This window comes from Nerophis ophidion, linkage group LG07, assembly GCF_033978795.1.
Source record: "Nerophis ophidion isolate RoL-2023_Sa linkage group LG07, RoL_Noph_v1.0, whole genome shotgun sequence".
NCBI classification, from domain to species: Eukaryota; Metazoa; Chordata; class Actinopteri; order Syngnathiformes; family Syngnathidae; genus Nerophis; species Nerophis ophidion.
In genome coordinates this window covers 51121111-51133888 of record NC_084617.1, presented here as the reverse complement: position 1 = coordinate 51133888, position 12778 = coordinate 51121111, and the positions used below count along the sequence as shown (strand labels likewise).

General features: G+C 39.9%; 1 protein-coding gene across 1 annotated transcript in view; it reads right to left on the bottom strand.

Annotated features, from left to right (window-relative positions):
- cmya5 (cardiomyopathy associated 5) overlaps positions 1-12778 on the bottom strand; it is a 39232-nt gene that overhangs the window by 17632 nt on the left and 8822 nt on the right. The window contains exons 4-8 of the mRNA XM_061906357.1: positions 7646-7741; positions 2982-3200; positions 2882-2904; positions 2643-2761; positions 2443-2577 (exon numbers count right to left, since the gene is read on the bottom strand). Coding sequence (XP_061762341.1) covers positions 2443-2577; positions 2643-2761; positions 2882-2904; positions 2982-3200; positions 7646-7741 — 592 coding nt within the window. The remainder of the gene's footprint in view (positions 1-2442; positions 2578-2642; positions 2762-2881; positions 2905-2981; positions 3201-7645; positions 7742-12778) is intronic.

The following is a 12778-nucleotide window of genomic DNA, read 5'->3' as shown; positions in this document are numbered from 1 at the left end:
AGCCATGTATTGTGAGATGTTGGCCAAAAACCTCCTTCCCTCAGTCAGATCATTGAAGATGAGTCGTGGCTGGATCTTCCAACATGACAATGACCCAAAGCACACAGCCAGGAAAACCAAGAAGTGGCTTCGTAAGAACCATATTAAGGTTTTGGAGTGGCCTAGCCAGTCTCCATACCTAAATCCAATTGAAAATCTTTGGAGGGAGCTGACAGTCTGTGTTACTCAGCGACAGCCCAGAAACCTGACTGATCTAGAGAAGATCTGTGTGTAGGAGTGGGCCAAAATCCCTTTTGCAGTCTGTGCAAACCTTGTGAAGAACTTCAGGAAATGTTTGACCTCTGTAATTGCAAACAAAGGCTGCTCTACCAAATATTAATGTTGGTGTTCAAATACTTATTTTCAGCTTTATCACACACCGTGGCCTGCTGGGGCAGCGGGCTAAGAGTGAGGGACACAAACAGACTGGACAAGTTGGTAGAGAAGGCCAGTAACGTGGTGGGAGTGGAGCTGGACTCACTGGCGGTGGTGTCAGAGAGGAGAAGTCTAGCAAAACTCCTAGCCATTATGGACAACACCTCCCACCCACTACACTCGGACCTTGCGAAGAGAATGAGCACGTTCAGTGGAAGGCTCAGACTCCCTAAATGCAACACGGAATGACACAGGAGGTCCTTCATACTGACAGCCATCAGACTGTATAATGCATATGTTCCTTCTTGACTGCACTTAAATGTAGAATATATGTAGAATATATTTATATCAACCAATCAATCAATGTTTACTTATACTATTCATATATTATATATCATATATATAATATATGTTTTATATTATTTATTATTATTATTGTCTATTGTGAGCGAACTGTGGTGCTGAATTTCTCCCAGGGATCAATACTTTCTAATCTATTCTAAATAAATTGTTAAAAAATTATAATTGGATTTCTGGATTTTTCTTTTAAGGTTATCTCTCATACAGTGGACATGCACCTACCGTGAAAATTTCAGACTCCTCCGTGATTTTTAAGTAGGAGAATTTGCAAAATAGCAGGATGTTCAAATACCGTATTTCCTTGAATTGCCGCAGGGCATATAGTATGCGTCCGTCTTGAATTACTGCCGGGTCAAACTCGCTTCGCAAAATAATTAGCACATGCTTAGTATTACCGCCGGGTCAAACTCGTGACGTCACAAGTTGACACCACCCCTGTCCTCATTTTCAGAATGGAAGAGGCTGATTTCAATACCGGTAATTTGAAATCGCATAAAGGGAAGAAGATTAGGAGCTATTCAGTAGGATTTAAGGTCCAAGATTACATCACACTCACATTTTTACTGCATGCCTTTGGTAAGTGCCGGAGTGAGAAGAGGTTTTAAAATAATTAGCGCATGCTTACTTTTACCGCATGCATTTGGTAAGTGCAGGAGTGAGAAGAGGTTTTAAATTAATTAGCGCCCCGGCGGCAATTCAAGAAAATACGTTATACGTTATACATATATATATATATATATATATATATATATATATATATATACATATATATATATATATATATTAATTGTATTTATTATGTTTTAATAATACAATGTTTTCAAACGATTTTTTAATATTAGGAGTCGTTGCAGGTTCCGAAAAAATTAAAATGCGATTCGGATGTGAATAAGACATTTTTAAAACCCAAAATGACTTACTCATTTTTAAAACTTATTATATAAAAAAAAAACTGACTTTTATTGTAGATCAGTATTTAAAAATGTGTTTTTTGGCCATCTCAGCGTGTACATGTAATAAGCAATAATCGCTAGACTCGTCAACTAACTGAAAACAATTGCTGACTATTTGACTATTAAAAAAAAGTATCTTATGTGGAAAAAAAGCACTAGAAACTAGGTGCTAGCTGTAGAAAAGTGCCTTCATCCCACTTTTAAGTTATGTTAATGACAGCAGTTTCTAATACTCGGCCCCTTGTGTAGCTAAATTAGGGAACCAAAACATTAGCTTAGCATTAATATCCACATTTTTTTATATATTGACTAATTAAAACTGTGTATGAACATTGTGTCCAGTCGGTGCAAACATATAATTAATTAGGAAATAGAGGACAGTTAAAATACTGTATTGATCCAGACAACCCAGAATAATCTTTAAATATTGTTGTCAATATCAGTGAACACAACTGCAATAAAAATGCATTAGATGATATATTTAAGATGTTTGACAGTTTTTTGCCGACTCTTAAAATGATCATTGTAACTCCTCCTCTGTCATAGCGGCATCTTTCTCGGTCACTGGTGTGTGTGAGTGAGTGACAGGAAGAAAAGCTCTTCCTTGTTAAGGATACGTTATTTGGCTTCCATGTTTCAACGGCTAAAACCCCAACTCTAACACAACCAGTCTTTTTGAGGCTTCCATATCCATCATGAATGTGCTGATACCAACCTCCCTGTGGTTCCTCCATGCAGTAGACTTGGAAGCAGTCAATAATGTCACCCGGGTTGACTCCCCAGTACACGGTCACACTGGTGCTGGTGGCTGATCCTGGCTCCTGGGGCTCCAACTTGGGCCTTTGAGGCACTGTGGTGGTACACATCAGGAGCCACTTTAGTTCTGGCACACACAAGTTGTGCATACTGTCAGACCTGGAATTTCTCTGCGTTGGGCGAGCTGTGAATGATTGCCTTTGCCGTAATCCTGGAACACCAGCAATCCTGTAGAGCCCAGATCCAGTGACATGGTTGACTCCAGTGCTTCCTTCAGCCTGACCACACAACAACAGATGTACTCTCTTCTTCTTATTTGTAGGATTACTCTGGTTACCTTGGTGACAGATGCATTCTAATAGTGTTATCATGAAAGATATACTATAGGCAGTAATTACCTTGCATGGATGTCCTCAGGGGGCTAAAGAGACAATACCGATTCATCAGAAATCTCACATAAAGCAAATATAGTAGCAAAAACCATAGCGCTGAGCCCACCCGAGCGTCCGTCTCCGCCTCTCTGGCCGTGGTCTCCAGGGTGGCCTTGGCGGCATCGATGCTCTCCTGGAAGGAGACGATCTGGTCGTAGAGCTGCTCCAGCTTGGACTTCTTCTCCTCCTCTAAGTTGACGGACATGTTGTTGTACTGCTCCATCACCAGGGCCAGGATCTCGTCATTCTGCGCCTGCATGGCCGCCTCGCTCTCAACAAACTGGTCCTGGTGAGACGGGAAGCACACGAGTGTGTCACCCATGCAGTCCCCAGACCACCACAAGCTTGACCGGTACTCACTTGTAATGGCAGCCTTTAAAAAAACAGCTAAGTAAAAATAAAAACTAACAGCTGTATTTTAGTGGGTAGTACTACACAGGCTGCACGCAGACTACTCGGAAGTATACCCAAGTTTAATTTCTGTAGCATTGTCCCTTGTGAAGTACTGTAAGGGTTGTCAAAAGTATCGATACCTGCTTTTTCCATTATTACCCGTATCAAACACTTTTACCCCTGAGTCAGCGCCGAGGAAGAACGCTTGCTGTCTCAAAAAAATGATCCAGTGCTTCGCATTGATTTACTCATTCATGTGTGTGGCGTAACTCCGCTTCACAACACACCTCATACGCATGCTGTGCCAGAGAATAAGATGAAATGGTCCGTGATGCACTTTCAAGACTTTGTTGTTATGTTTAGCGAGTAAAAATACAAAATATACAGTTGTGGTCAAAAGTTTACATACACATGTAAATAACATAATATCATGGCTGTCTTGAGTTTCCAATCATTTCTACAACTCTTATTTTTTTTTGGAATAGAGTGACTGGAGCACATACTTGTTGGTCACAAAAAACATTCATGAAGTTTGGTTCTTTTATGAATTCATTATGGGTCTACTGAAAATGTGACCAAATCTGCTGGGTCAAAAGTATACATACATCAATGTTAATATTTGGTTACATGTCCCTTGGCAAGTTTCACTGCAATAAAACACTTTTGGTAGCCATCCACAAGCTTCTGGTTGAATTTTTGACCAGACTTCTTGACAAAATTGGTTGGTTTTCTAACATTGACTTGTTCCTTCAGCATTGTCCACACGTTTAAGTCAGGACTTTGGGAAGGCCATTCTAAAACCTTAATTCTAGCCTGATTTAGCCATTGGTTTACCACTTTTGACATGTGTTTGGGGTCATTGTCCTGTTGGAACACCCAACTGCGCTCAAGACCCAACTTCTGGGCTGATGATTTTAGGTTGTCCTGAAGAATTTGGAGGTAATCCTCCTTTTTCACTGTCCCATTTAAAGCACCAGTTCCATTGGCAGCAAAACAGGCCCAGAGCATAATACTACCACCACCATGCTTGACGGTACGCATGGTGTTCCTGGGATTAAAGGCCTCACCTTTTCTCCTCCAAACATATTTCTGGGTGTTGTGGCCAAACAGCTCAATTTTTGTTTCCTCTGACATCACATGGACAAATATAAGATGTCCCGGGGGAAAGTTATGTGGTCAGATGAAACAAAATTGAGCTGTTTGGCCACAATAACCAGCAATATGTTTGGATTGCTGTACATCTACTTTTGACTCAGCAGATTTGGTCACATTTTCAGTAGACCCATGATAAATTAATGAAAGAACCAAACTTCATGAATGTTTTTTTGTGTCCAACAAGCATGTGCTCCAATCACTCTATCACAAAAAAATAAGAGTTTTAGACATTATTAGAAACTCAAGACAGCCATGTTCTTTACAAGTGTATGTAAACTTTTGACCGCGACTGCAAGTGAAAGAGGAGTGTAAGTTGTGTCATGCATTTATTTGGTAATCGAATACAAGCAGTCACCAACGTATTTGTGGAGATCTGCCACCACAAGCCCCAGGGAGCCTGCATTACTATAGCCTTCAGGAAACCTCCAGAAGCAGGCAACGCGATTTGAACTTCAATAAGTACTCCTAAAACACAATTTGGAGATACACTTTCACCGTTTGTCAACACTTTGAATACCACTGCTTAACTTATTTCACAAGAAATAAACAAAAAAGACAGCAACAATAAAGCAAAAAGGCATAATGTAATGAGAAAAGGCTGGAATGTTTGTACAAGGGTTGTCTTGATACCAATATTTTGGTACCGGTACCAAAATGTGTTTCAATACTTTTCCAAATAAAGGGGACTTAAAAAAATGCATTATTGGCTTAATTTTAACAAAAAAAAACTTAGGGTACATTTAACATATGTTTCTTATTGCAATCGAAGAACAATTTTTTCCTTAAATAAAATAGTGAACACGCAAGACAACTTGTCTTTTATTAGTAAGTAAACAAACAAAGGCTCCTAATTTTTTCTGCTGACATATGCAGTAACATATTGTGACATTTAGCATTCTATTATTTTGTCAACATTATAAAGAAAAGGCTGTAAAATTGGATTATTAAGCTACTTGTTCATTTACTGTTAATATATGCTTATTTTATGTTTCAACATGTTCTATCTACACTGTTAAAATGTAATAATCACTTATTCTTCTGTTGTTTGATACTTTACATTAGTTTTGGATAATACCACAAATTTGGGTATCGATCCGATACCAAGTAGTTACAGGATCATACATTGGTCAAATTCAAAGTCCTCATGTGTCCAGGGACATACGGTGGGGCAAAAAAGTATTTAGTCAGCCACCAATTGTGCAAGTTCTCCCACTTAAAATGATGACAGAGGTCTGTAATTTTCATCATAGGTACACTTTAACTGTGAGAGACAGAATGTGAAAAAAATATCCAGGAATTCACATTATAGGAATTTTAAAGAATTTATTTGTAAATTATGGTGGAAAATAAATATTTGGTCAACCATTCAAAGCTCTGACTGATGGAAGGAGGTTTTGGCTCCAAATCTCACGATACATGGCCCCATTCATTCTTTCCTTAACACGGATCAATCTTCCTGTCCCCTTAGCAGAAAAACAGCCCCAAAGCATGATGTTTCCACCTCCATGCTTCACAGTAGGTATTGTGTTCTTGGGATGCAACTCAGTATTCTTCTTCCTCCAAACAAGACGAGTTGAATTTATACCAAAATGGATACATGGATGATACAGCAGAGGATTGGGAGAATGTCATGTGGTCAGATGAAACCAAAATGGAACTTTTTGGTATAAACTCAATTCATCGTGTTTGGAGGAAGAAGAATACTGAGTTGCATCCCAAGAACACCATACCTACTGTGAAGCATGGGGGTGGAAAGAATGAATTGATTAACGTGGACCCCGACTTAAACAAGTTGAAAAACTGATTCGGGTGTTACCATTTAGTGGTCAATTGTACAGAATATGTACTGTACTGTGCAATCTACTAATAAAAGTATCAATCAATCAATCAATCAAAAAGATCATGCTTTGGGGCTGTTTTTCTGCTAAGGGGACAGGACGATTTATCCGTGTTAAGGAAAGAATGAATGGGGCCATGTATCATGAGATTTGGAGCCAAAACCTCCTTCCATCAGTGAGAGCTTTGAATGGTTGACCAAATACTTATTTTCCACCATAATTCACAAATAAATTCTTTAAAATTCCTACAGTGTGAATTCCTGGATTTTTTTTTCCACATTCTGTCTCTCACAGTTGAAGTGTACCTATGAGGAAAATTACAGACCTCTGTCATCATTTTAATTGGGAGAACTTGCACAATCGGTGGCTGACTAAATACTTTTTTGCCCCACTGTATTTGCTGAGTTCATAAATATAAAATGAATTAAAAAAAAAAAGATTTTGTGATGATAAAAAATATTGATCTAATCATTGTGGTATCGACTAGATACGCTCTTGTACTTGGTATCATTACAGTGGAGGTCAGGTGTAGATCCATCATGGCATTTGATTACATTGTGAAGCCGGTGAGCTATTGTATCTTCCTACGGTGTGTAGTGAAGATTGTTTAGCTATTCCTCGTCCTGCAAGGATGAAAATTGTAAGAAACTTACTTTGTCGCCACGGAGGGGAGGATTAGGGATTTAGAAGAAGCTAAAGCACTGCAGATTGCGGATGGACATTAGCCACTAACTAGCTAGCAATATTATAAAGTACCTCTCCCTGAGGGCGTTTCAGTGTTATAACTTCACCTTTATTGTTAGTTTTTAAGCCAAAATGCGTTCTCCCTTTTCTGTCTGTCACATATCAGTTTCACCTTGTAAATCTAATTGCTGGAATGAACCAACATTTGCGTGTTATTCTAATTTTTACAGAATGGTGGTATCAAACAAGTATCGAATATCGTGGAAATTCATAGATATTGACTATGGGAATTCTGATATGGTGACAACCCTAAATAAAATTTTTTACTACTACTTACTCTTCTTCATGAAATACTTACATTAAAGAAGAAAATATTTGAAACACTGTGGATCTTGTGCAGGGCACATTGCGTCAAACATGTACCTAATGTTGTGGCCTGCATTTGTCCAAATTACATTTTTTTTTTTTTTTTTTGTTTTATCACAATTCAGCTCATTTTATAGTAATATTTCAGTGTCGAACAGTTGTCGGCATGAAGATTGTTCACCCATACTGAATGAGGTGACTCATCCTTATATAACGTGTAATCTAATTTTGTCTGTAATGCAAGATGATGAATACTGTCAACTAGAAAATATGCCAAAAAGAAACAAAAGCAAACCTCCACAGAGTTGTAGGCCAGTTCCAGCTCAGACACCAGGTCCTCGATGTTCTCAGACCTCCCTTGCAGCTCTGAGATCCAATCACTCAGCCGCTCCTGTTCCCAGACATTTTGTTACTTTAATGATACGCACAACCCAACATGGCAGTCAGGCAACAGGATCATCAAGTGTGCAACAGGAATAATAAGTTGATGTTGGATGTGCATTTATTTGGCCTAAAAATAGCCTGGGTGGACAAACCGTTCCGGGTTAACGTGCACTAACGATTGAAAACAACACATTGTTGGCCCTGTGTTATTGGCTTAGTGCAGTGGTTCTCCAACTTTTTTTGACATCCCCCACTTTGGACAAAGGGGAGTTTCCAAGCCCCACGTGCCCCCATCGCTCTAACAGTTCGCTAATGCCAAGTTTAACATTTTCAAATTTATTGAACATCAAGTAACATCAAGTTGTATACATTCCAACTCAATAACATAACATAAAATCAAGTTCAATAATAAATAAAATAACTGTGCAGCTATGGTATAACTTGCATCAAGTTCAATGATAAATAAAATAACTTGCATCAATTTCAATAATAAACAAAACAAAAGTGTTATAACTTGCATCAATTTCAATAATAAATCAAATAAAAGTGTTATAACTTGCATCAAGTTCAATAATAAATCAAATAACTTGCATCAAGTTCAATAATAAATCAAATAACTTGCATCAAGTTCAATATCAAATAAATTAAAAGTGCCACTTTTTCGTGTTTTGATAAAATTTACCGCGCTCACATCTGTTAAAACCTCATTGAGTTTGGGGCTGAGCTGCCTTGATGCGAGTGCTTCCCGGTGAATGACGGAGTGTGTCCAATGCGCATTTGGTGCAACCCTCTTTATTAGAGCCTGCTGCCCGTTTCTTGACCCTGCCATGGTCTGTGCGCCATCGGAGCAAAAGTCCACACACTTTTCCCATTTAAGGTCGTTTTCTTTGAGGAAACTGTTTATTATCTTGAACAGCTCATCAGCAGTGGCTCTATTTTTTTATGTATTTGCAAAACAGTAAATCCTTGCACAGTGACTTGCCATTCACAAAGCGGACGTATGTGATGAACAGACAGTCTTTATTGCTGTCAGTAGCTTTGTCCACTTGTAAAGCAAAACAACTTTATTTTAATTTGTCTACGACAGGGGTCGGCAACCTTTACCACTCAAAGAGCCATTTTGACCCGTTTCACAAATTAAAGAAAACAATGGGAGCCACAAAACTCTTTTTAAATTTAAAATGAAATAACACTGTCTAATCCCCCTCTGATCCCCACTATTTCCCCCTCTGTCTTCCTTTTTTTCTCTTTCTATCCCTTGCTGCTCCAGCCCGGCTGCACAAAATGATAATATAAATACATTTAATAAAGTCAAATTTAAATAAGGCGACACGTATCCTACACTTCTCTTCTGTAAAGTAAATGTGAACAGCCGATATGGGCATCTACATCAACTATATGATTTGCCTGAGAAGCTGGACAGGACAAAAAAAATAAAATATAAAATAATAGAAATAATTTAAAAATTAAATAACAATGCACATAAAGTTTTCTTTTTGCTTTGTGCTATGTATAAACAAACTATGATGGGTTATGTTTATGAAATCAATGAACGACTGCAGAAAAAATGAAATAAAATTTCTGCATGCAACAAAACGTTTTTAACTCCGAAAAAGATGTCGGGTTGAAGGTTAAGTAAAATACTTAATGTCTATTTAAGTCTTCCTTGTAGTAATGAAAAAACAAAACGGCGAATTTAAATTATTCACTGGCAGAAAACCAAAAATGCCGTCCTCTCTCTCTCTGTTTTTTACTGGCGCCGTGCATCAGCTGCCAACCTAAATGATGAAATGTCTATTTCGCTGAACAATTTAAAAATGTGAATATATGCAAAATTATAGGAAATTAAAATATTTATCATACGTGGTCAATGTGATTTCTGCTCCTGAACCGCAGCGCACAGCGTCTCCACATAGGGGCTGTATGACGTCACCTTTATCTTCACACGGGAATGTAAAGTCTCATCTGTGAGGCGTGTGCCATGTTTGTTTTTAATAAAGTTTATGTTGGAGAACACCTGCTCACATACATATGTGGATCCAAAGATCGACAGGACTCCAAGTGCATACTTTTTCATGTTCACATAAAAGTCTGGGATAGCGTTCCAAGTTTCAAACACAAGTTTGTCTGGTTTGGGGAGGTTTTCAATATCACACTATTTGTGATTCTGAGCAAGAACGGCCTTCTGGCATGAAACATCTTCAAGGTCCGCTGTCAGGCGCTTTAACTTGGACACCCACATGTCTCCGTCCTGGCGGCTGCTGCAGGACAGAGACGTACGCGGCCGTGGGCGTGTCCCGAGGTTTGACAAGCAGGATGACAAGCTGAGCTGGCCGTGACAAGCCGAGCCTCATCAGAGTGATCCAAGAGCCGCCGGTTGCCAAACCCTGGTCTACGAGTTGTTCCTACAGATCACTTGCAATGTCGCATATACGTCTCTCAACTGTGGGACAGCTTTTAATTTGGCTGCGCTTGTCTCGTCAAGCATGGCTGACACCATGTCTATTGCAGCGGGGAGAATCAGCTGCTCAGCAAATGTGTGTGCTTTTTTGCATTGAGCAATTCCGTATGCAACTCTATATGAAGCCAATTTACCCATTTTGTGTAATTGTGGTCCACACATTAGCCTGCTACCCATCCGCGCGAAAGTTTGTTCCGCTTAGCCCCGCCCCCATTAGTTACTGTTGCGTCTGTCAAACTTTCGCTTCTACCTAGAAATTTAAAGTATACAGGAAAAATACGTAATTTACATTAATTTATATATCGGATTTCACAGACAGAATCACAAAGTGATTTACAGTTTCTATAGAAAATGGGGTTGTAAAAAAAAAATCGAAGAATTAAAAAAGAAAAAAAAAAAAAAGTTAAAGTGAAATTTCCTCCCGTTCCTCGCGCCCCACCTGTCATGTCTCTATTCCCCACCAGTGGGGCGCGCCCCACACTTTGAGAAACGCTGGCTTAGTGCATGTGAATGGATCATATCGGTCCTCGCTTGATGGCGTCACTGAGGAACCTTACAGCGATCAACAAAAAACAGTCCCAGATTGAAGGCCTATGTGGGAAACGCACAGCCCGCCACTGCAATTTGGTCATTTCAGGTTCTAGGTGGGAAACATGAGGTTGAAAAGGGTTTGTCAAGTAATATCCAATGACATAACGATGAGGTGGCGACTTGTCCAGGGTGTACCCCGCCTTCCGCCCGATTGTAGCTGAGATAGGCGCCAGCGCCCCCCCGCGACCCCGAAAGGGAATAAGCGGTAGAAAATGGATGGATGGATGGATGGATAATACCACAGTTATTGCACACTTTGGGATTTTTAGAAACTATTTAACATGTGCAGAATATTCTGTATGTAAATAAGGGGGCCAAATATAAGGACAAGAAACATTAAAGTTCCTCACCACTACAAACTACAACAAAAGTAAACCTACAGTTAAATGAATATACATTTTTGTGTCAGGCTTGTTACTGACCGTTTGGTTATGTTTGGGTTTATTTCCTGTCAGCGCTCTTATTTTGGTTCCATTTCCTGCATGTCTCTCTGAGCGCTTGTTTCCCTCACCTGTTATTACCTGGTTGCAGTTACCAATCAGGCTATTATTTATGCCTGCCTCACCCTCCAGTCAGGGCTCGATCATTGTATCCTGTACCCTGTTTCCTGTCTACTGTTATCCTGTTCCTGGTTCCTGTTTTCCCTGCATGTGCACTTACCAGTTGCACTATTGGGTGTTTTTTACATTAAAGTCATGTTTGCCTGCGCTACACCTGTCATCTCTGCATCTTGGGATTCTTCACCAGCAGTCCCTGACAGAATCATCGAGCCCTGACTGGAGGGCAAGGCAGGCATAAATAGTAGCCTGATTGGCAACTGCAACCAGCTGTGCCAGGCTGCCAATCGAGCACAGGTGAGGGAAACGAGCGCTCAGGGAGACATGCAGGAAATGGAACCAAAATAAGAGCGCTGACAGGAAATAAACCCAAACACAGAGGAAAACCCAAACATAACCCAACTGTCAATAACAAGTCTGACATTTTGTACACAAAAAAAAGTGATCATATTGGATTGTACAAACAGGAGAGATGGTCATGAGTGTATAAGGTGAAGTAGTGTAAACACATTACAGCATACTGTAACATTGAATTATGGAGCATAGTGTATCATACTATTGTATAGCATAACATAATAGTGTTGTGTGTCATAGACTTGCATACTTATTTAAAGGGGCTGTTTTTAAATTGATCGCAGTTACATAATTTAATCTACATGCTTTTTTTTTTACATGCATATTTTTAGTATTGCCGATATATGGAGCTGTGGCCCATAGGAATAATATCTCCCGGCTGGCCTGGGAACACCTCGGGACCCCCCGGGAAGAGCTAGACAAAGTGGCTGGGGAGAGGGAAGTCTGGGCTTCCCTGCTTAGGCTGCTGCCCCCGCGACCCGACCTCGGATAAGCGGAATAAGATGGATGGATGGATAATTAGGTTTGACATTGTGTCAATGATAGATAATTAGTCTACAGATAGGCCTGTGCCTGCGGTGTAAGTGGTAACACTAACAGTAACAGTGCAAGACTAGGCCACAAGCTAAAACTAATCTATAAATAAATAACATTTTACCATTCTGTATTCTGATGGTGATCTATGTCGTGTGCTACTCCAGCATCAAAATCATCAGCGTCCTCCTGACTGTCACCGTCGGGTTCAAAGCGGTATGGCTCTATCCCTTGTTGGGGGTGGCCAAGTATTCCTGCCACCCCCACGGCTGCCATGGCGCCTCTTACAGCATCTTCCCTATGTGAATTGCTCCAAATGGCCTCAAGTCCTTCACTGTCACTTTCCCCATCCACAAATATTTCATCCTCGCTCCAATTAATGGGGAAATTGTCGCTTTCTCGGTCAGAATCGCTCGCGCTGCTAGCGTCCATGATTGTAATCAATGTGAAAAGCTCTACAACCCGTGATGTCACGCGCACATCGTCTGCTACTTCCGGTACAGGCAAGGCTTTTTTATTAGCGACCAAAAGTTGCGAACTTTATCGT